At 37.1% G+C, this 25,710-nt stretch overlaps 1 protein-coding gene across 8 annotated transcripts in view; it reads left to right on the top strand.

Moving 5' to 3' along the window:
• Spata17 (spermatogenesis associated 17) overlaps positions 1-25,710 on the top strand; it is a 148,951-nt gene that overhangs the window by 110,362 nt on the left and 12,879 nt on the right. For 2 of the 8 annotated variants that reach the window (XR_016536874.1, XM_090341186.1), the window contains exons 10-11: positions 10,664-10,746; positions 12,863-13,797. Coding sequence is in view for 4 of the 8 variants with exons in the window: in XM_090341186.1 (XP_090197312.1) it covers positions 10,664-10,744 (81 nt within the window). In the remaining 4 variants the exon portion in view is untranslated. Of the gene's footprint in view, positions 1-10,663; positions 10,747-11,413; positions 12,094-12,862; positions 13,798-25,710 lie in introns of those variants that run through there. The other 6 variants (XR_016536877.1, XM_090341185.1, XR_016536875.1 and 3 more) reach the window with 3 other exon arrangements.

The following is a 25,710-nucleotide window of genomic DNA, read 5'->3' as shown; positions in this document are numbered from 1 at the left end:
CTTAACCAGCTTATTATTTCAGGGATACTTGCCTTTTGGGGAGAAAATTAGAAAATGAACAAGACGTGTTGTGCATGGGCCTCCCCTATAGCTAACTAAGAAATGCGATACATTCCATCACAAAGGCTCAGGCATGAACAATGTCAAGAAAAGCAAGCGGGAGAAAAATATGTTTTCAGTATGATCTCTGTTGGTTCTTACCTCTCCTTGATAGATGTCACTTATTCCTACTTATAAGAGAAGAAAGAGGACAAAGAGAAGAAGGATGAAAAGGAGGAGGAGAAAGGAAGGAAGGAAGGAAGGAAGGAAGGAAGGAAGGAAGGAAGGAAGGAAGGAAGGAAGGAAGGAAGGAAAGGAGGGAGGGAGGGAGGGAGGGAGGGAGGGAGGGAGGGAGGGAGGGAGTATCTCAACTGTAACTTACCCAGTCAAGGCATCCAGTATTTCTGGAGGTATCAGATTCCATTTTTTTGGCACTAGTGAAAGAAATAGGTGATAGTTATTAATAGTCCTCTTGTTTGTATTTGTAATGATGGACAATCTCATGGGGGCGAGATGGAATCCTGGTATTGTTTTGAGTTGCATTTCCTATATAGTTAGAGATATTAAGCATTTCTTTGTATGTCTATTGGCTGTTTTGACTTCTGAGATGTGTCTGTTTAGCGCCTTTTAATAGTTGGGCTATTGCTTCTTGAAGGCTTTAGTTTCTTGAGCATTTTGTATATTCTGGATATTAAGCCAATGTATGACATATAGCTGGCAAAGGTCTTTTCTCATTCTGTAGTTTCCTTTTTAGCTTATTAACAATGTCCTCTGTTGTGCAGAAACTTTTTAGCTTGATGCAGACTTGACTGATATATTAGGATAGCTTAGTAGGATCACTTATAGTGCTGATTGCATGTACCTCTGTGCTTTTTGATCAGATATCACCTAGAGGCAGCTTTTGCTGACACAGATTTAAAATCAAAAGCCCTTTCCCCAACTCCTTCAGTCCCTCTGCCCTGCATGTGTTTGTTTTCCTAATGGCATTGTTGACTTTTTCATTGATCTGATCTTACTGCCTGTATTTGTGCTTGGTTTAAGCAGGGACTTGGATCATACTTTTTAAAACAAGGATTTGAATGAGGGAGTAAATAGGTGAATGCTTGAAAAACAACATTTCTAAAAGAACAGAAAGAAATTAGCAAACACAATAATTACTGGTGGTAATTTGAAAATCTAGGTTTGGTCCATAATCGTGAGAATATTGCTTACTAATGCTTTATTTATACCTCATCTTATTTTTACCTCAGAGAAATTATACTGAAGTTAAAATTATTTGAATAATCCAACCTCCAGGTTAAAATCTATATAAGCTGAGCATTGAAAAATCCAAAATGAAGTTATAACTAAAAAATAAAAACTCTTTTTTGCTTACCAATACAAGGCCACAAGTAGAAACTCCCACACTATAGAACCTAGTTTTATTTTTCCCATATATTTTTTATTGTAATTAATAGAAGGGTTACTTATTTAAATATATTTGATAAAATCTCTTCACTTATATGTGTCAGATGCATATGAAACATGAGTTTTTATTTGAATTTGCCAAGGCTATTTACTTAAATATATGCAAATATTCAAATAAACTTCAAAATATTTTATATCTAGCATTTTGGATAAGAAATACTGTACCTAAATATGACTAGTATCATGAAAAATCATTTACAATCTACCTAAGAATTGTGAATTCAATAATTCATCCTAATTATTTATGTTTTGTTCATTCATTTGTTCTGTGTTATTTATGTTGTAGGATATATAGATTATGTAAGATTTTGGTAGAATATGCAAGTTTGTCATGAAAACTTAACAATTGTAGTTATGCTGTTGGTCCTTGTTATTTTCAGTTGGTATATTCTTTAATGTCACCTGACTCTGAATTGATGAAGAATGCTATTTGAAGAATGCTCTTTTTAAGTGTAGGTTGATAATAAAGGACAACCACATGGAAATGTGATTAAATAAAGAATGTGATGTGATAATAAGAAACTAAGTGTGGAAACCCAACAAGGCCGATCTGTTCCTCTTCCCCTGGCCTCTGGATATAATGTTTGATCCTTGAGTTTATAGGATATAATCACCTCCTTCCTATAGGAAGATCAGAGAATTTCTTTACAATTCTTACAGAGAAAGGTGGAAGAAGATTTGAATAATATTTTCAAGTTGTATGAATGATCTGAATAAAACAAATCCTAAGTTTCCATGACTTAACCTGAGGGAAGATTCTAGTGTCCGTAGCCTTTGGGAGAAAGGAGATGAAGAATAAGCAGGAGAAGCTCAGAAAGATCTTGCTTCTGAGCCACTTTCCTTTACTTTAGATGACATTGAGTTTTGTTCAAGGTGGTATAGGTGAAAACACTCTCATCAGTTTTAAGTGTTTGGCTATCAAGCCACCATACTTTAGGAGATGAATCCTACTATTGCAAAATAACTATGAAAGCACTATGATGGTTGATTTGGGGATTCCAAATAAATTTTAGCGACTAGATTTCCAAATAAGGAATCTGTGAACAAAGAGAAGTCATTATTAAACTTATTAGCCTACTTGCTGATAAATTTAAGTACTATTTTTCTTATAACATAGAGTTCTACCAAGAGAGTTTATAAATCTACTTAGTCAACATTTATAGAGTCCTGATTTATAGATTCAAACACTGTGAAAACAGTGTTTGGGAAAACCACCAATCCTTACTTTCCCCTGACGTATCTCTTTCTCCTAGTTTTGGTATTTTCCCAAACATTTTGAAACTCAAATTATTGAAAAAGACATAGCTTCTACTAGATTGAAAAGAGAAAATTTCGGTAGGAAACCAGAACAGGCTTTGGAAGGACTCTGGAGGCCTTTACTTGTTTACTACATGTTAGTGTGTTACATGTATGAATATATATTATTGAAATCTAGTACTACTATTTTCATATTATTCCTTCTCTTTTTCAAATAAGAAAATAGCATTGCAGAAGTTTAATGATAGCTTGTCCCAAATCAATAATTCTCTTAAGTAAAGCCATACCCAGGCAGGTTGGTAACTCAGTACTGCCTCTTAGTAGAAGTCATGAGAAGGACTGATCTACTCATGTAATCATTTGTTAGTCTCTGGGTGTTATACAGCATGCAGATATACTTGGTTTCCTTTATACAATCAGATTGATAATCCATCATGAATTTATATCAGCTAAAGTTTGTTTCTTTGGGAACATTTAAGAAAAACATGAACAAATATATCTTAAGGCTTTAGAGAACACAACAGTAGAGAACACTTGAAGATGTTTTCTAGAATACTCAGAGTAAACAAGAGAGAAAGGAATAACTTACTTGAAACAAATAGCTAGCTATATATTCTCTTATCCATACTATGGATATATTCATATCACCAGAGTTTTCTCCTGGTGAGGAGGCTGTCACTGAACCAGGCCTCCTCTCCCAATCCCCACCCCATATGCTGACTGCTAAACCCAGAAGGAAAAAAAGAAAAAAAACTTTATTCACAAGGCAGTCAACTTTGAAGAGGATCAAAATCTCAAGGCTGACTTTCCCTCTTTCCCTAGCAGATAGGGTTTGAGGATATTCATAGGTAAAATATGCAAAATAGTGGGCTGAGAATGTGGCTTCATGGTAGGGAATGTGGCTTCATGATAGAGTGCTTGCCTAGAATTCATGAAGCTCTGGGTTTGATTCCTCAGAGCAATATAAACAGAAAAAAAGTCTGGCAGTGATGCTATGGCTCCAGTGGTAGAACAAAAGATGCTTAAGAGGAAAGAAAGAGCAAATTGGAACTGGGAATGGTAGCATCTGCCTATAATTTCAGCATGACTGAGACCATCTTTGTTACCAAAAAACAGAGAATGGAAAAGTGAGGAGGAGGAAAAGAAGGAATGGTCTATAGAAATATGAGTGGGAGTAAAGTAGTCAGTAGCCTACCTGCATATAGACCATCCCTCTTCTAGGATTTATGTTCATAAAATGACAAAGATGAGAGATGTTCAGAAAATGAAAGATGACATCAAAATGTCATCCACCAGACACGGGCTCATGTGAAGAGCCAGTTGTTTTCAACTAAAGGAACCTGGTCATGATTATCACATGAGATAATGTTCATGACCTGCACAGCAGAAGTGTTACCCATGGTGAAACTAGGGGAGACAAGTAATACGTTAGAAATCTCCAAAATTAGTAACTTTTAAAGCCAACCAAAAGCAAATATAACTAAAAGCAAGGGGGAACGTTTATGTAGATTTTTCTCTCAGTGTTTCAAGAAGGAAATTCGATTGTGAAGGTTATATTTTGCTCCCACTTAAAATCTCTGGAAACTACCAAGGGCTAGCCAGACTTGGCAGAGGTCTCAATTAGGAAATATTTTTGGTTAAAATAGTATTTAGTATTTACCCAAAGGGTCTTGCCATGCTGTTTTGTTTTTTTTTCTTCTTTTTTTAATTCTAAGAGAAGTCTTTGCAACATTTTAATCTGAACACTATGTGCCTAACTTTTGATTTCTTCTTGTACCTCTCTCTAATCCTGGGGGTTTTGTCTGCAATGCCTCAGGACTGGCTCACTTACAAGCACTGAAGGTGGTTGTCTTAAGTATTCGGTTGTGAGTATTGAGTGAAAGGCCTTAAATAACCGACAAACAGTGCAGCTGCCAGCCTAACGTAATCTTACACGTTGGGGTGAGTGGCCCAGGAAATGTGTTCTTTGTCATTTTGACTTGGGTTTGAAAATGGACCTGGGCTGCTTTCCAGCTCAAAGAGCCGTTCACTCCCAAAGACTCCTAAATTGTCCCAAGGAGCTCATTCTGGCACACATTCTTTGTGTTTGGCTGGCCATCCTAATAGCAAAAGCTGTCTGCATTGGCAAGCCGGAGAGAGGGTGGATTCAGAATTAACCAGCCCCAGTGTTTTTGTTTGATGAGGTTATTTTTCAGAAAAGCAACCCCCACCGAGCATGTAAAAAGTAACACCCCAGGAATGTTGTGCAGGTGGTTCCCATGAGCTCATAAATAGCTTCCTGTGGCAGAATGAGTTTTTATTGTGTCAGAGTCAAATTTTAAATAAATGATTGCATGTACAAGAGCTTTTCTTCCAAAACCAAAACTGTCCATTGTCATTTCTTCCACTACCTGCTACTGGTAGACTAGGCAATGTAGGAGATTGTGAGATTGTTTCATAAAATAGAAAAGTGATAAAATGGGATTTTTTTTAATTTGAAGGGTTTGGTTTTAAAGAATATTATGGGCAAATTCTTGAAGAATATCAGAATCTCCATCTATCTTTTTGTTCTTGATTTTAAAGTTAATTCGTATAGTCTAAGAGCCATAACTTCAATATATGTATATTGGCAGAAGTACGGTTTGAACTAAGAGCCTCAGGCTTTCTTAAATAGGCTCTCTTAACCACAGACCCATATCCCTAGCTCTGCTTTCTCTGTTGGTTTATTTGTTATTATTGCTGGTTGATTTTTAGGTAGTGTCTCTCTTCCTGTCTGGATATGCACTTGGATGTGATTTGCTTCTGTTAGACTCACTGTGTAGCTAGAATAACAAGGGCATGCCACTACTTCCACCCTCCATGAAAGATGATGTTCTGAGAAATTTTCTGCCTGAGTCATCTCAAACCAAAGTCCTCCCAACCTCAGCCTCCTAAGTAGCTAGGATTACAAGATAATCAGACATATAAAGGGGCGTTGAATTTTTAATAATAAACAGACTGTGCCTGTAAGTCTACAAGTAAAAGACAAGTAATTACACTTGGATATGATTAATTAAACAACAGTCTAAACTCACACATTGAGAACTAAGGAGGATATTCTTAGGACTGGATGGAAAGGGCTCAATAGCTATATGCATAATATGTAAAATGATGCTAATTGAAATGAACTCCAAGAAATGAAGGTTTTCTAAGTATATCATTTGCAGTTCTTTTTTCCTTTTTCTTCTATCTCATTTGCTTTGGTTTCTTGCCTTCTTCAGTGTTTATGATTTCTGTACCCTTTGTCTTTTCTTCAATGTTTATGATTTCTGTACCCTTTGTTGTTTATGTAACTTTATCTAACTGGGGGAGGGGACAGGAGGGACAAAGAGTGAATCAATTCAGCAGTGAAACCCATTAGACACTATGTTAGAAATTAACTAGACAATTTTGAGGGGAGGGAAGTTGTGGGGGGACTGGAAGAGAATGAGGGAGAGGGTTACACTGGTAAAGGAAATGTACTCATTACCTGACTTAACCCTCAATACATCACCTTTACAATAATTTTTTTAAAGCTAAATAAAAGAACAGAGGTGTTGAAGTCTTAAATACAATGGTGAATTTGTCTATTTCTTATTGTCATGCAAATTTGCCTTATATATTTTGACCTTTTATGGCTAGGTACATACAAATTAAGAATTACCATCTCTTCCTAGACATTAGAACCATCTCTTCCTAGACACTTCCCTCCCACCACCTCGAGCTGGTTTTGGGGCTTGAACTCAAGGCCCGGACGCTGTCCCTGAGCCTCTTTGTTCTCAAGGCTAGCGCTCTACTACTTGAGCCACAGTGCACTTCTGGCTTTTTCTGAGTGATTTATTAGAGATGAGACTCATGGACTTCTGTGCTAGGATGGCTTTGAACTACGGTCCTCAGATCTCAGCCTCCTAAGTAGCTAGGATTACAGGCACAGATTACAGAAAGGACCAGTTTAAGATGGAAACTTGTTATCATCATGCAGTGATTTTCCTCATTCTGAACTTTGTTTTATTCCAAATTAATACAGATACTCTAGCTTTAGATTAGGGTCAGTGTAATATATCTTCCTGTGTCTTTTTCTATTCACTCTATTAATGTTTTAATATTTAAAGTTATTTTGTAGACAACATGTTGTTGGACCTTTTCATCATGTTAGTGGCATGTATTAGTCACATAAAGGAGTTCACTGTGATGTGTCCAGGCACATGAATAATTCATACCTTCTATTACTCTTTTTATAGCCCTACCTATTTTACAAACAGTTGTAACAGATTTCACTGATCTGTTTTCACATATATGTGTTCTTCTATCTTCTTTCCCAACTCTCTCAACAGTTCCAGTATCACACTCCTGTCATTTATTCTTTTTTGGTCTAATACTCTACACATGAGGGAAAACATGTAATATCGTTTTTCTCTGTCTGACTTATTTCACTGAACAGTAGGATCTCTAGTGTCATCCATTTTTCTACATATGACAAAACATCATTTTTCTTTTTGGTTGAATAATACTCAATCATGTGTCACATTTTCTTTATCCATTCCTCAATTTCTAGGTGCTTCCTTGGGCTGATTCCATAGTTTGGCTATTGGGCATAGCCGTGATAAACATGGATATGCAGGCATATCAACTATATGATTACTTATCTTCTTTCAACTACATGAGGGACCTTCTTTTTTATCCTTCGGTTTTTATTGGGGTGTTCAGTCGTTCAAGTATTATTAATGTAACTCTATTCGTATCTCTATTTTTGTAACTTCTTTCCTTTCCCCATATTTGTTCTTAATATTTCCTTATCCATGAGCTGCAATCGACAATTACACTACTATCTCAAAAATACTATTATAGATTAGGTCAATTAAGAATAAGGAAAGCTGAGTCCAGTGTCTCATACCTATAATCCTAGCTAACCAGGAGGCTGAGACCTGAGGGTCACAGTTCAAAGCCAGCCAATCAGGAAAGTCTATGAGACTCTTATCTATAATTAATCACCAGAAAACCAGTCATGGTTCTGTGGGTCAAAGCGGTAGAACACTAGTGTTGAGCAATAGAGCTCAGGGACAGTGCTCTGGCCCTGAGTTCAAGCCCCATGACTGACCAAAACAATAGGGAAAACAAAGGCTCTTATACTAACTTCATTTGTATAATCATGACATTCTTTATTTCTTTATGTAGAACCGAATCACTTCTTCACCCTGAAAGCTTTAACATGTCTCTCAAGACAATGTACATTTTTGTGACTTTACAAAAAAATTATTATAATGGTGATGTACAGAAAGGTTAAATTTAAATAAGTTAGGTAATAAGTACATTTCTTTTCTCTTCCCTCACTTTTCCCCAGTTTTTCCTTCCCATCTCCACTCTCAAGTTGTATAGTTCATATTCAGCACTAGTGAGTGACCACTGCTGCATTTGTTCACTCTTTGTCCCTCCATTTCTGTTCCTTCCACCCTCCCGAAGGCCAATACATGAACAAACAAGACTAAAAGAAGAGAAAATGAAAACAACAAAGAAAAATTTCTTGTTCTCACTTCCCGAAGTTTATTATATATAGTATGTATAATATGTGTTATTGTGTACAATATATAATTATGTTTACTGTAGTATATATAATTGTATATTGTATATAATATTGTACATATCATAATTTTTATATGATCAGAGCACATGGGCATTGTGCCTTTTTGTTCCTCCTCAATATGTATAGATGTAGCTTCTACATATGAGAGAAAGCATGCGCCATTTGTCTTTCTGCGTTTGACTTAAGTGTACATTTTTTGAAAATGAAGTATTTTATAAATTTATAAAAAGAACTATTTGTAGCTCTCAGTTTTAATATTCATCACCGACCTTGTATGTTATAAATGCAGATCTCTTGGGGCTGTGTGAGTAATGTATTAGGGAAGCAGGTCTGCACCCACTGCCTAGAGGCCCACTTGTTCTTAAACTTCTGTTGTTATGTGGTTACAACTGATCAGCCAGAACAGAGGTAATCCTCTCTTATACCTGACTAATGAAACATGAAAAAAATAACCCCAAATTGCCTCCACCTTTGCATGTTCACTGTTGATTTAGCAACTCCATCGTGAGCTCACCTGTTGCACATGATGAAGGCTTCAATCTCCACCCTCAGTAAAACATTGCTCCTTTGGTTGTGGCTTCTAAACACCTTCATTATTCACTTGAATCACCCCTGTAGGATGCCCCCTCCTTTGCCTTCTCTATGGTTATTGGGATGTATCACCTGTCTCTTTTTAATCAGTCAGCAAACATTTATTTTATACAACACAAAGATCCCTAGAAAGCCACGGTAAAAAAAAAAAAAAAAAGTATTGAATCTGGGAGGCAGTGGCTCATATCTGTAAAACAGCTGTTCAGGAGGCCAAAATCTAAGGTTCACAGTTTGAATCCTCCTCAGGCAAACAAAGGCATCATAATGCACTTATCTCCAATTAACCACCAACATACAAACAAACTATGCTGGAAGCGAAGCTGTGGTTCAAGTGGTAGTGTGGTAGTGTACTGACCTTGAGCAAAGCTCGGGATCAGTGCCCAGACCCTGAGTTTAAGCTTAAGGACAGGCAGAAACAAATAAAAGAAGTTATTAAAAATGCCTTGAAGACGGGGCCAGGAGTTTGGCCTAGTGGTAGAGTGCTTGCCTAGCATGCACGAAAACCGGGTTCAATTCCTCGGTACCCCACATATATACCAAAAAGCCGGAAGTGGTGCTGAGGCTCAAGTGGTAGAGTGCTAGCTTTGAGAAAGTCCAAGGACAGTGCTCAAGCCCTGAGTTCAAGCCCAGGACGGGCAAAAAAAAAATACCTTGAAGATAGATGACTATGTCAGATGTTTACATTGCTCTGAGCTGCTTGTAAGTGTATTCATGGCTGTGAAACACTATGTGTTTAAGGAAGTTCCAATAAATGGCAAAAGAAAATATTATATAACCACATCAACCTATATGTACATATGTATGTATATATGTATATGTATGTGTGTGTATGTATACATGCAGACCGTGGGGCATTTTACTGATATAAAATTATAACATTTGAAAGAAAATGGTTGGAACTGGAAGTTATCATGTTGAGCAAAATAAGATAAACTCAAATATCATGTGTTTCCAATAGATGAATCCAGAACTAAAATTATGGTGATGATGATGATAATGATGATGTGATGATGATGATGGTGGTGGTGATGATGAAACAGTGAGAGAGGAACAGTCTTGGGGGGGTGAGGGACTAGCAAGAGGAAGAGAGGCAAAAATGCATTACATTTATATGTATATATCTGTTTAGAGCATCTATAAATTTATCAAATCATGTTTGAAAATAGGAAGAGAATAGCTAAGAGCATATAATGGAGTTGACCTTTTTAAAGTACACTGTATGCATCTGGGGAATTATCATATTGACATACCCTTGTATTCCAAATGTATGTTCATTTTTAAAGTTTACAAAAAAAATCAAGAAAGTTGAAATGTATCTGCAGTTTGATTGTACAAATTTCAAAAACATATTTGCTAATTTTTAAAACAAAATAGAACATTTGAAATATGTACTTAAATGTTCTAGCAATTTAAGCCAGGCACCAGGGCTCATGTCTGTAATCCTACCTACTCAAGAGGCTGAGATCTGAGGATCAAGGTTCAAAGCCAGCCTGGGCACAAAAGAACTTGAAACTCTTATCTCCAGTTAACCTCTAGAAAATGGGAAATGGGGCATGGCTCAAGGGTAGGATGGTAGCCTTGAGCTGAAGAGCTCAGGGTCAGTGCCCAGACCCAGAGTTCAAGCCCCATAATGCACAAAAAAAATGTTCTAGCAATTTAGCATATCCAAATAATAACAATCAAAGTTGGTAAGAATTCTGTAGTAATCTGTTCATCTTTTTCCTATTGTAGAATTTCCGAACTGTATTACCATCATTTGATCTCTTCTCAAAGTATGGAAAATTGTACTCAAAAGCTGGACAAATTATATAAAGGTAAGAAGTTCTTCAAAAAGTATATGAAGTAAATAATGAATGAGATTGACTTAACTGTCAAAGACTTTCAAACCATGTTATAATAATGTTTATATATAACTTTAAATCCCTTTCCTTTTAATCTCATACTTTTGAGCACTTGAAAATAATAGATTTTATGTTTTTTTAAATCTCTTCTCCAAACTGGCTGAAAAAAGCATTAGATAAAACTGACAAAAAATTGGAGTGTTTTTGCCTTTAAGTTAAATAATATTAGAAAATCCTTATACAGTACAGTGAAAAAATATTGATGGTATCAGTACTGTACTGATACCTTTATCATTATAGATGCAGTCCCCCAGATGTGCTGTATTTGAAGTACAAGTGTCATAACAATTACCAAGTATACCATTTATTGTTTCTATTATCAAAGTTTATAAGATAGAGAACAAAGAATGCCACCAAAATTCAAGAACAAATAACTACTGTTATTTTGCAGCACAGAAATTTTATTACAATCAGAATGAGACAAATGGAAGGTGTTGTGGCACTTCTGAACAGATTTAAAGATGGTATTAGATAAAGACAGTCAAAGTTCACTACAGTTGAAGAGGAAAGGTGGGAAGGTAAAATTACATTATTAAATATAAAATTACAATATTATCAAAATGCCACCTCTTCCTCTTAGATGGGAAGTGAACATGTGGTGTTTACTGTTGGTGAAGGGCCTGAGAGTGAGGTTCTGCTATCGAGAGTTAATGTCACCAAAAACAACAGAGTGCTTCTGTTCCTTATAAAGAAGACTCCCAGACTGTTGAATAAAGGTGCCACGGTAATTTTTAGAGCTATCTATTTGATTACTGAGTCTTCTCTTCCCTTTGATTCACCTGCCATGCCACTTACAGCTACTATGGCATGTCCCCATCAGGCCCGTGAAAAATAGTGATGGCTTCATCAAATGGGTCTTTCTTTCCTTTCGCATGTCTGAGTTTAAGATAAACAGAGCCTGGACCCACCTGTCACCACTAATGCACTACCTTCTCAGCCCTTGAAATTGCTCGGAAGAGAAGATTCCATTTCAAATATACATATTTTAAAAGCAGGACTCTCCATCTGAGATACTATGACCGCTTTTAATTTCTTTAATTTATCTTTATAACTGGTCACTTTTTGTAACCTTTGATAGCTTCCCAAAAGTAATTTCATCTAAATCAGGATATGCCTTGTTCTGTCAGAGTGCTTTGCCGTTCTCCCCCCCATTCCTCTCTCCAGGCAGGAAACCTCTTTAACCATTAGAAAGACACAGTGAAATCATTGCTGGGGATTTTATGAAAAGAATTCCTTATTCAATGCCGTCTGGCATCAGGGGTGAGTTTCCTTGTATTGTGAGTTTCTTACTGTTCTCAAATGCTTGGCAGTAGACATTGGTTCAGACTGTCTTACTGAAAAAAAAGTGGCTCAATATTGAGACAAGATGAAATGAGTTTTCATTAAATTATTTGTGCGCGATACAAAACACTTGGTACTTTCTCCTCTTTTGTAGGAATCTAGCATATGAATGCTTCCAATAGCTAATAAACAATGAAAATGAAACATAAACATGGTTACAACCAGGATTGAAAAGGAGGCAAAATTCTGTTGACTTTTTATATGCAAAACAATATCTCAGCAGTTACATAAAGACAAGTTATATCAGGGAAAAGCAGTCCCACACATTTAAGGAGTGCTGTACCTGCTGAAAGTTAAAATTTTAATCCAGTAAGAGAAATTCTTAAACTTATTTATTCTGCTTTGTGTTTAAATTTATAACCTTTGTAGTTACAGCTAATTGGCAAAGAAAAATATACTTCCGTATATTTCTCTGTGTTGAATTGTCCTTTGACTTAAGATGCTCTGATTTTCCATAACTGAGTCTGATTTGCTGAACACTTCAGGTACCTCATGTCATATATGGTCACAATTATTAATCCACAGCCACAGAAAGAGCAGAGAACAGGCTAAATCAGCAGGATTTAAATGAGTCAAGGCTTGGAGCTTTCCAGATAGTAACTATACTTTCATCCAGGGAAGAAGACTTAATAGAGAATGAGAGAACTCATAGTGATAGAGCCTTTTTCCTCTCTTGTTGTATGGTTAGAAAACAAAAGAAGACGAAATATAAAGATGAGGTTCCGCTGTGAAGTAAAGGTGGACTGGAAAAGCCCCCTGCCTGGATCCCTGAATTCTGTTTCCATGGCTGAAGAGTGACCTTGACCAGAATGTCTTAAACCTCTGCACCTTCCTCTTTCTGTTACCTGTCAGAAAAAATTCAAAAACTATCTTTGGTTCATTTAAAACTTCAGATTAGAAGCAAAGTATAAATAAGAATCTTATATAGAAAATACACTTAAACCACACTTCATATCATTTGATAAACTAATATTTATATCCCTAGTCACTATATTTTGAAAGAGTGGTGGTGGTGGTGGTGTGTGTGTGTGTGTGTGTGTGTGTGTGTGTGTGTTTTAATTCTCCAAGTTTATCTTGGGAAACAAATGTTTAAATTTGCTGTTGTGAGTGTCTGACCAAAAATGGCATACACAGTTTTACTGGCGTGCCATTTTCTGACTCCATCCCACTGGTTACAAATGGTGGACTAATACTGGATACTCAGATGAAGGTCAGCTGACATCTAGGTGGGATTTATGAATGATTTTAAGTGTGGATGTAAGTAAGCAGTTGGTATTAAAGTTCTTACCTGAGGGAAATGATGACTTACTAGGCCATTGAACTGGATACACACACACACACACACACACACACACACACACACACACACACACACACAGATTTGTGAGTGATTTCAAATGAAGAAGACATCTCTAGGCCTCTGCTTGGTAGGGTGTGACAAGGCAATATGTTTGTTAGAGCTATCACATCCTCTAGTATTGACTTATGGTTAGCTTCCAGAAAGTTGGGCTTTTATAAGGCTGTTTCTTTCATTTTTTAAAAAAGAAAAGCCACAATTGGGGTTCCTTTGTCCCTTGTTCTCATCTCTGTCTATCCTCAACAACAAAAACTTCCCAATAGAGGTAGTCAACATTTGTTTTGGTTTCTTGATTCTGAAAAGAGTAACACAGATCTTACTGAATAACGTTTCTGACTTGGAACCAATGATAACTCACAAGAACAGGAAATATGTCTCGTTAATCATAAAAGCTTTATTTAAAATGGCTGTTTAACAAAAACTTAGATATTGGGACTTTTTATGAGTCAAACAACCTGTTTCTTCAACATTTAAACTGTAAAATGATAAAAGGCAATTGAACCCATTAAAAAGAGATGCATCAACTAATCATAAGGTGTACCTAGTTTGGGGCTTTGCCATTAGAACTAATAACTTGTTATTTTGCATTTCCCTTTTACGATGGGTCTTGTTTGCAAGCTATTCCTCATGGCCATGAGAATGCCATTGTTGTACTAATCTTACCTTCTATTTTATTTTTTCCAGTCTTTTTTCAGCCTAGTTCTTTTTTTTGCATTTTTTATTGTAATTAGTAAAAGGGTTACATGATATTTGCCAGATAGAAGGTGCATTAATTCACATACATTGATACCCTTTCACTTGTCTTGGTACCCATTTCCCTCCCCCCCACACACCCCCCATCCGTCTTGGTTTTCCCCCCTTCCCTATCAAATTTCAAATAACCAAATACAAATAAATTCAATATATCAGATAACAAAGTGAGATACTATAACAATATGAGATAACCAAGGGAAAGCAAAGGAGATGAGAGACAACATAGTACATTAAGGACAACAATCATTTGTTATATGGCTTTTGTTTCAATATCCTGGAGGTCCTTTCAATTAGCTTCATACTACATGGCCTTATGTATCAAGATTTTGCTCTATTGCAGATCTCACACCACTTTCACCTATGGACAGATCAACAAGGCAAAAACTCAACAGAGAAACCTTAGAACTGAACAACTGTATAGACCAACTAGATCTAACAGACATCTGCAGAATATTCCACCCAGCAACAACACAATATACGTTTTTCTCAGCAGCACATGGAACATTTTCCAAAATAGATCACATCTTAGGCCATAAAACAAACCTGGTCAGATTCAGAAACACTGAAATTATTCCATGCACACTCTCAGACCACAAAGGCATCAAATTGGAACTGAACACACATCTCCACCAACAAAAACCCTGTAACTCATGGAGACTGAACAACACATTGTTGAATCACCAATGGGTCATCGAAGAGATCAGAACAGAAATCCAACAGTTTATGAAATTTAACAGTGAGGAGCACACAAAATACCAACTCCTTTGGGACTCAGCAAAGGCAGTACTCAGAGGAAAATTTATAGCGCTGAGTGCCTACAACAACAAGTTGGAAAAATTGCAAACCAACAAGTTAATGTCTCACCTTAAGCTCCTGGAAAAAGAGCAACAAACCAACCCTAACCCCAGTAGAAGGAAGCAAATTATTAAAATCAAAGCAGAATTAAATGATTTGGAATCCAAAAAAACTATAGAAAGAATCAACCAAACAAGGAATTGGTTCTTTGAAATAATTAACAAAATTGACAAGCCCTTAGCAAATCTTACCAAAAAAAGAAGAGAGCATATCGAAATAAACAAAATCGCAGATGAAAGTGGTAATATCACGACAGAAACTATCAAGATCCAGAATATCATGAGGGAATACTTCTCAAACCTTTACGCCAACAAATTTGAGAATCTAGATGAAATGGATGAATTCCTAGCCAATATTAACATACCCACACTGAACCAAGAAGAACTAAGCCAACTCAACAGGCCTATTTCAAGCTCTGAAATAGAAATGGTAATTAGAGAACTTCAGCCTAGTTCTTTTTAATTTTATCTTTTTTTTAATATTAGCTGGCTGAAAACCTCTTAGGAAAAAGAATCAATACTAAGAAATTGACCAGATTTTATGCAGAACTTACTTAAGAAGTAGGGGGATCTGAAAGGTGGGCAAGTAACTGGATAAGTACAATTACATTATTACTTCAGGTTGCCGATTATAATGAACCACTATACAAAACATTAAGGTAAGTTTGTATTGGAAAATGAGAGTAAATGAATGAATGACCCAGTGAGGATTGTTGTTTGAGTTGGTCTATTTTCCATTAATTAAATTTCTATCTTTATGTCTATTTAAAACACAGCTAGATACCAATGTCTCATGACGGGGAGGCAGAAATCTGAGGATCATGGCTGCCCAGGGAGGAAAGTCTGTAATACTTTTATCTCCAGCTGACCACCAAAAAGCTGGAAGGGTAGCTGTGAATTAAGTAATAGAACACCAGCCTTGAACAAAGAAAGCCAAAAAGCTGGAAGGGTAGCTGTGAATTAAGTAACAGAACACCAGCCTTGAACAAAGAAAGCTTAGAGATAACATCCAGGTAATAAGACTGGTACACACACACACACACACACACACACACACACACACGCACAGAGAGAGAGAGAGAGAGAGAGAGAGAGAGAGAGAGAGAGAGAGAGAGAGAGAGAGAGAGAGAGAGAGAGAGAGAGAGAGAGAGAGAGAGAGAGAGAGAGAGGGAGAGGGAGGGAGACAGAGGGAGAGGGAGGGAGACAGAGGGAGAGGGAGAGGGAGAGAGAGAGCGCTAGACACATCTTCTGTGTTACTTCTCCAACTACCCTGCCCTACCAATAAGAGATTCAAAATGAGAATAAAAGCATGAATATTACTGGCCTAGAAAGGATTATTTGATGAGGCTTACAGTGGTAATAATAAAATACATACCTTTATGATTCAGATGAATTTCCATGAGACCAGAGTGGAATCCAACTTAATCTGGGCTGATAGTTTGCTTAGACCTCTGAGGCTCAGGGTCCTTACGAGCTCCAAACACTCTTCCTCTTCTGAGCACACAATGAAGAAATGGCCTGGCTGCTGGTGCTGCCAGAAGCAGTCACTTCTCTTAGAAAAGTGCAGTATATTTTTCTCTTCTGTTCATGATGATGGGCTGTGTGAGAATGCTCATCAGCACACTGGGGCTTTAAGCCATCAGTGTCACAAAGCAATAGAGACTCCTTGCATTAAGAAATAATGAAACTGTATAGAATTGGGGAAGAAGTGACAGGCACAAGTAGGGAAAAATCATATAATATGTGTCAAATGGTACGTGGAAAAGTTATTTGGCCACCTTATAGGTAAAACTGTGAGACCATACAAATCACAAGCGAAGCTGCAGCCCCTATTAGAAAATCAAATAATGATTATTTACAAGTCCCAAATTGTTGCACCTGTTTTCCAACTTGAAATTGGTCTCTGCTGTTTAACCATTTCAAGGCAGCTATATTTTATTCCAAACCATCTAATATAAATTACATTTTCATCTCTCTCTTAATGTCAAAATAATACATTTGTATAAAAACTTGAAAGCTCATTAATATTGGCTAGAAGAAGAGAACATACACAGAAGATTTTATGATTTCTTTGAGTTCTGGTAGTTCATCCATTCACTTCTCAACAAGGAAGGATTCAGGACAGAACCTTTGAGTACCACTGTATTAGAAGTAATACAAGCGAAAAATTGTTTTCTTAAATTAATAGAAGTTGAAATCATTCAGATTTTGTGAATTTGAAGAGTCATTGAAACAGAAAACTACTTGTTTTCATTGTAAAATTTTTCTGTGTTTCTGATAGGGCAGAAGGATGGTGGAGGACGGGGGGCGGAGCAGATGGGAAAAGCTGATGAACATTTTTTGAACAGACAAATGCTAAGTTCTCTCAGAAGAAAGGGTGTTGACTTGATTGATTAATTGAGGAAGATGTATTCTCCTTTTTGTAAATGCTCACATCTCTAGAAAACCCCTAAAGTCAGTGAGAAGCTACATGCTAATGGATGGTTCAAGAGATCTCTGCATAAGCCTAACATAATGGGCAAGTGTGATACTCAAAAGTCCAAGTCAATAACAGTAGTGAGTGGGATTCTTTTCCTCTTCTGCTTCCTGTATTTAGAACCTTCTTGCCACACACACACACACACACACACACACACACACACACACACACACACACTAAATACATCAGATAAATGTAAGACTCCCTGTTTGAAAACATCAGAAAATACAATAATGAGGTTACAGTTTGATGGATCAAGATATTCCACAGAAAAAAAACTAAATGCCTAGCTTTCTCTTTTGCTATTTTCCTTGGGGCAATTTCTTGTTTCTCAAACCCTATAGAATCAAAAACTCCAAGAGGATAAGACAATGAAACCAACTTCTGGTAGTGTTGTGGTTGCTGGGAAAGTATATATTTCAGGCCAGATTTATGCAGGTAAGAGAATCATGAAATAGAATACAGCCACAAAACTAACTGCTACTACTATCACTGATAAATTTTATAACAGAATAATGATAAATGTTGGGTAGAGCCATCAGACAAAAAAGATATGAGTGAATTATTTGTTATTGATTGTTACAAATAGAAGAAAGAACTCTTCCAAAATGGAAGAGACTCTAATAATGATAAGAAACTATATATATATACATATATATATATATATATATATATGGTTTCGGCAAACAAGAATCAAGACCCTTAACCCTATAACCTGTTCCCTTTGAAGATGACAAGTACTCCACAGCCCCAGCTGGTTTGGCTTATATGAAAACAGACACAAATACATTTCTTCTTCGTGTGTGTGTGTGTGTGTGTGTGTGTGTGTGTGTACCTTGTACTTGCTAGGCAAACACTCTAGTATGTGTGTCAGGCCATCAGTCCTGTTGCTATTATTGGTTCTTCAGGTAAGCTCTCCATCTTTGCTTGGACTTGGTTTGAACCAGGATCCTCCTGCTCACGCTTCCTGACAGACTACTATTCCACCAGCACCACCATGCCTAACCCCTTATCTTTACCTTTAGGAGAAAGCAGAACGAGTATATGAACTTCCCTATGTGCAGTCAGCAGAGCTTTCTCTTGAGAATACCATCGGAGCTGGATTCTCTTTTGGGCTGGTACTTTGGATAAATAGGGGTGGATTTTTCAAATGTCTGTGACACTGTCCATGTGACTTGGGCAACATTTCACAAGCCCTCAAAGCCTTAACTCCCTCACTTGTATAATCAGCATGCTTTCAAGGTTAGTAGAAGGATTGACTGCATATGAAAGTCATGTAACAGTGTGCCTTGATACAGGAGGCTCTAAATGACAATGTTTCTTATTGCTTCATTTTTGAATTAGCATACATTCATAATAGGAAGGGATTTCATTGTGATAATTGTTACATTTGCTGTTAGTATTGACCTCTAGTGCTTGTCTGGGGATAACAGCAAACAGACGAAATGACAGCTTGAAGCAAAGGCATGTCGCTCCATCATTCTACACCCACAATTCCCTGCCATCAACTCAGCACCATCTCTCTGCTCTTACCAACTACATACATTCTTTGTAGTTTCTAAAAGCCACCATATCCACAACCAATTGTTTGAAATGAAAAGGGTAGGGTAAATAGACTTCTCTATCTGTTGTTCCAAATTGGGTTTCCAAACTCATGGTTTTTCCTAATAGAAATGCTTATTACATCACAGGTAACTTCTAAGACTTTGCTCCTAGTTTGGGGAAATTAAGGTTTGGTGGGCTGTCCTTCCTAACTTAAGCCTGATGAATAATGCAGCGTAATTTCCTGAGATAGATACAAATACAAAATGCCTAAAAGAAGCTTTAAAATACAAGTAATAGAAACTATTTACATTTACAAATCCATTGTATTTTTATGTTTTTACTTTGGAAATAAGCAAACTAAAACAGGCTTGGACTAGAGAATAAATCTTAAGAGTAGATCAAAAATTGAATAATTACCACATGTCAAGAAGTTACTATATTTTGACCAACTATATTCAGAATACATGTAAATAAACTTATCCATATTTTACCAATATTTCCAACGAAATCAGTAATAGGCGAGTAATAACCATTTGTTTCAGTATTATTATTATTTATTTTTTTTGCCAGTCCTGGGCTTGAGCTCAGGGTCTAAGCACTGTCCTTGGACTTTCTCAAGGCTAGAACTCTACTACTTGAGCCTCAGCTCCACTTCCAGCTTTTTTCTATGTATGTGGCATCGAAGGATTGAACCCAGGTCTTCATGCATGCAAGGCAAGAACCCTACCACTAGTCCAAACTCCCAGCCCAGTATTATTATTATTCTAAGTGATATTTCCAAACCATATGAAGTTCGGATTTATTCTTCCCATATTCAGCTGAATAAAGACGGAATAGCTACACTGTCAACGTCATAAGGTAAACTATAAAACTGAGCATATACTTATGTCTAAATTATGCTTTTGTCTGAGGCCCATAGTTGTTGGGATGGGATAGTGCTCCATAACAGGAGCTCTGTGGAAACTAAATACACATCCACGTATCGTTGCTTTAAAGAAATAATTCCATTCTTGGGCTGGGATTAAGTTGGTAACCATGATCTTTTTTGCTGTACTTTTAAACTCCAACAATGTCACTATTTCCTTATGCCAGTGTGACTTATTTCTTGTTATTATTGTAGCAACTTATTTTATTCTCCTAAGACAAAGTGAAAGGAAAGGCTTAAACACTATGAAATGACATTTTGATATAAACAATTCCTTTGTATCATACGTAATTGTGCCTAAGTAATCATATATCTACTTAATTAAAATACCCAAAATATTTCAACAAATATTACAACAGGAATTTTGTGTCCTCACATTTCCTTGCTCTCTGAAGCCGCTGGCTTATTATACTAGCATATTCTTTCCATTGAGGAAAAATGAATAGAATTTTTTTTTAAAGAGCAAGTCAGCACTCAGAAGAGAAAAAAAGGAGATAATAACATATTGGGTAAAGAAACTGCAGTGTAACTAGTGTCTCCCCACCTTCATTACCATCCGTCCAAATAAATCTCCCTGCTCCTCTTGAGTTAGAAAATAAAAAAATCAAGCCACAAGATATATGTGTGTGCTTCTCCTGATGAGCTGCACCATCCATCTGCAGTGTGGCCCACATGCCAGTGCGAAGATGGGCTGGAGGGAGAATTAAAGACTCCACAAAGTCCATAGCCCAATCAAGAAGGCTTTTTTCTTCTGACTATGCAGCTTTCATCTCTGTCTTCTGTGATTTTTCTCCCGTTCTCTTTCACTCAGTGGCAAAGATGCTGATTGCTAGGGGGACAATAACTGATCATATCACTAACCTTTCAGGGCAACCAACTGGTTTCCGATCTGTGACACAAAAGCTCCTGATAACTTTCGTCTGAGCAAGGATTGCAAGGTTCAGAATATCCCAATCACAAATTAGCATCCCGAATTTGGAAACTTTATTTTCCCCAAAGATGTTACATTTAAATGTATTTGGGGAAGTTTTTAGATGTAAAGTAGCTGTTAAAATACATGTCAGGGTACACATCCCATATTGGTATGGAAATTCAGTGGAAGTAAGAAGCAGATAGATAGATAGACAGACAGACAGACAGACAGATAGATAGATAGGCAGATAGATGACAGATAATGAAATCTGATAATTACATATTTTTGGTTTTTTATTACAAGGCAAGTGACCCCACTACGGGAATCGATGTGTGACAACATATGGCAATTTCCCTAAGAAATTCCCTAAGAAATAGATTATTATCATTCCCTACACCTGCTTGAATCTTTTCCAACATATACACAGCCTCTGCTTGAGCTGTTCCAAGTCTTGGGAATTGCTTTCCCTCTCAAAAAAAAGAGCGTTCCATTTTGGATTTCTCTGGTTGTTTAAAAGTGTTTTGACATGTGGAATTGGTGATTTCACTGACTGGTTCTAATTTGATGCTTCTAGTGAGTTGATTTCCCCATTTTGTATGGCTATCTGTCAAAGATTTGGAAAGATATTTGAGATTCCTTTTCTCTGTGTTAAACATCTCTAGGTTCCTTAACTTGGTCATCTAATTATTACTTTCACTACCGGCTCTGGCAGGCACTGCTAATCAATCCTCCTTCCTACTGGCCTGAGCTCAGAATCTTCCAGTGGCTCTCTTTAGACCTTTGTTATCAATTTGACTTAGAATGTAAATTGAAACTTATTTCCCATCCTTGGAAGAAATATAATCAAGTTCAATAGAGATAGAGATGTGGAATGGATTTAAACTCTTTAATAAATTGAACGTGTTCTATTTCAGATACTGGTCCAAGGTTGATGTCAGTGTTTCCTCTATCCCAAATTAAACTAAGAATTATATAGAATGTCAACTGTGCCCTTGGTGCAGAACTTCCTTTAAAAAGAACTGTGCCTGAAGCTGATCACTGGGACCAAAATATGCATATTTGGCAAAACCTTCAGTGATCAAGAGAATAAAGTAATAAAAATCAATGACTGAATGATATCTGAAAACATTACATCAGAATTTGGGTTTTATTGGATTTAGGAAATAATTCACTTTTATTGCTACTTTCATGTCTCACAGCTGTGTCAAACAACCAGAATCTGGAATATTCTGTTTGACAGCGGTGTGTGCTTTAAGTTCACATCAGGTTTGTTCTGGAAGGCTGTTTGTTTGTAAAATATGGACATAATGTTTTGTGAAGAAAATACCTGTTAGAAGTCTGACCTCCTTTGGCACTCTTTGTCATCTCCTGCCAAGAGAACTGGGGAATATTCTGTCTTTGTTGTGTAAGATCGTGCACATTGACTGCCAAACTTCAGCGCGGCTACCTGAGTACCTATTTCTTCATCTGTCAGCACCAGGAAAGCACTGAAATTTATTAATAGTCACTTGTTCAACTTTGGGGCTCTTTCTCTGGATGAAGTATTTGATGAAAAAATTAGCCATCCAAACATTGAGTTAGAGCACTAAATCTAATGATCTGTATCATTATAAATCATTAGATATCCTGTAGTGTCCAAACATAGTGATTTGTTTGATTATTTTTATTTAATATTGTATTATCTTCAAGTAGTTGAGCAAAGGAGTTGCCATCTAACAAAGTGTGTGAATGTGTCTTGAAGAATGTCACTCCAGGTTTGGTTATTTTTAATCAAATTACTCTCACACAATACCAGAACCCTTAATTCCTAGCACTTGGACATACCCACACATGAAAACAGGCAAAATCATATGTAGACAAGTGAATATCTCATCAAACAATCTGTCTATTCTCATAGTTTATAAATTCACAATATGCAAAGCCATGGAAGATTTCAAATGAACCAGAGGTCTGCAGTAGGCTATTTCTTCATTCTTGGGATATAACTATATCTAATCTTTCAAGTCTCTAAGATATGAGACCATGCTGTGACCTCACAGAAAATTATTAGGAAAGATTGGGAAGTTGTGCTCATGTTTCCCTGTCATTCGTGTTTGTTCAAAGTTTCATTGCGAATGCCATGAAAATCTGAAATTTCTTTCAGCTTTTAAATTGCTCTATCATGGGTAGACTGAGAACTTGAATTTACACACAAGAATTAAATCAAATGCAAAAACAAAGCAACAACAGAGTGCTCATAAAAAGCCCCAGAGGCCATCCTCTAAGAAGATGGGAGGGAGAGGGATGCAATGGAGAAAGGAGAAGGAAATGAGATCATGTTTCCAAAGTTTTTACATGCTCTGATATAATACTCCCCACAAAGGATCATGTGAAGTCATTTTGGCTTTAGTGTTATGCTTAGTGGAAACCATAGATTTGAAGCAGAGTTTGCTTTAGAACTCTGCAGTAATATATCTAATAAATCTGCTCTGTCATCAAGAGTAGCAGTTTTAATAGCAAGTGTCAGAGCTCAGAAAAATGATCCTATAAAGTATGACGTGGTGAGTACTTCGAATTAAAACAAGAAAGCCTTTGACAGTACCTTACATACACTCAGTCTCTCTAACCTCCCCAAGTGTCCGAAGAGAGTTCCCTCTGAAACTCCTATGTACCTAAGAGCTGTATCCTCCCAAAAGAAATACAAATACTTTTCATTCCTCTCCCGTTCCATTGTGAAGATCAAAGTCTCATCTCAAGAAGAAATATACCAAGATGCCACGTCACCTAGACCAACTTTGTCACATGTTACCTTCTATTCTTTTCTAGTCAACATCCACAGAGACGCTTTCACAAATTATGATCTGTTCCTTGGGTCCATTCACTGCACTGGAAATCATTTACTATCCTCAAAATTCCCTCCATTGCCTGAATTCCTTTCTCCCCTCTGAAAAAGTACATATAAGTTTCCAGTTCTCATTTGTTCCCTGGGTACTCCTCTTTCTGTGATGACCCTATATATATTAACTTGCATGTCATGTCTTTTATTTGTCCGTCCCTTGTGAAGCTGTGGCTAACTCAGTGTCAGAGAAGGCACCTGGAGAGCTTGCTGTAAAGCCACCCTTTAACAGACTTGGAAAGCTTTTTTTTTTTTTTTAAACAAAGGAATGTGCCACCAGTGTCCCTCTACTACAACTTGCTTCTGAGGTTGGATAGCAAAGTTCCTAGTGAGCTACAGCTGGCTCCCACAAACTTCAGGAGTCTGGTACTGGAGAAGCTGCTCATACTGCAAGAAACAGATGCTAGAGAAAGTACCTACATTCTTGGAGTCCAGCACAAGAACCACATGTGGAAGAAGGGACAGCCCTAGAGAAGCTGGTGCTGCAAGGGTATGCTAATGTGCACACTTGAACCAGGAAGGTCCTCCCTTCTGAAATGTCTCTCCAGTGCCCTCTACTGTCAACATTTAACATCATACCGGACCATTCATGTAGTGGTCTATTCTTTATGCTTAGTCCTCAGAGACTCTGGAGAACTTGAAAGCATTTTCAATGCTCCCAACTATTCATTCACTCAGCAGTTATTTGTTCTTTCATGCACTGATTCATTTAATATACACATATATATTGGACATCTAATTCTCCAAGGGGGAGAGGGATGATTGCGAAAATGCATGACAGACTTCCCATCTGGCCAGCACTTCAAATCATGAAGTGTGATTGCCATAATGTAGAGGAGATTATGATAGATTGCTTATGAGCAGCCAATGGCAAACCAAAGAGATACAAATTCTGCCATCTGAGATTGGTTAAGTATAGACTTTAAGGATCAAATTAGTTTAAAAAAATGGAGCTTTGGGATCAAAACTACATTAAAAACTAAGGTAGTCTGAGATTTTTGCTCTTTAAGAAAGGAAACCCAACATGTTTGTCATTTTAGCTCCTGGTCCCAGCAGACCTTTGTTTCCTGGAAGTACAAATGAATTTGTGAGCAACTGATAAGCTATGTGGAGTGGCAAAAATGAATGACAAGAGTCTGTTTTGTTCTGATTCTGTAACTAACTGGAAACTTGGAAACTTGAATCAGGAGGAACATGAAGAATGGTTAGAGGGTTAGTGATTTGCTTGCAAGAAGCAAACACAGGGTTGTTGGGTTATGATTGTTATCATTGTTATTCCAGCTAAAATCTGCCATAGAAGAAAGAGCTATGGAGTCCAGAAGACAGCAAGAGCAATGTTTGGCTGTTCTCTGAAACTTCGAGTCAGGCCAACAGCATTCAGTGTATACTGCGAATCAGTGAATCTCTCCTGAGTCTCAGGGCCCAAGGTTTTGACCAAGGGTAAGGCAGGAAGGATTGCTCGCTACCCAGAAGCTGAACTTAAGTCTCTAGCCTCACCAAAGATCAAGAGAATTGCACATATCCTAAATAAATCATATTTTTAGCATACACATCTTGGTGGCTGCCCCACGTGGCCTAAGGCTTCTACCATAAATCACAACCTTAACACAGACTATCTGATAAAAACACGAAGTCCCCAAATAAATAGAAACATTCTTATCCTGTAATCCTAGCTACTTAGGAGAATGAGATCTGAGGATCCTGATTCAAAGGCAGCCCGAGCAGGCTAGTCTGACACTCTTATTTCCAATTAACCACCAGAAAACCAGAAGTGGTGGTGTGGCTGAAAGTGATAGAGTACTAGCTGGCCTTGAGCAAAAGAGCTCAGGGATGGC

The sequence above is a fragment of the Megascapheus bottae genome, chromosome 10, assembly GCF_031878675.1.
Source record: "Megascapheus bottae isolate mThoBot1 chromosome 10, mThoBot2.hap1, whole genome shotgun sequence".
Lineage (NCBI taxonomy): Eukaryota > Metazoa > Chordata > Mammalia > Rodentia > Geomyidae > Megascapheus > Megascapheus bottae.
Note: the sequence above shows the minus strand (reverse complement) of the source record. Positions and strands in the feature narration are given on the sequence as shown.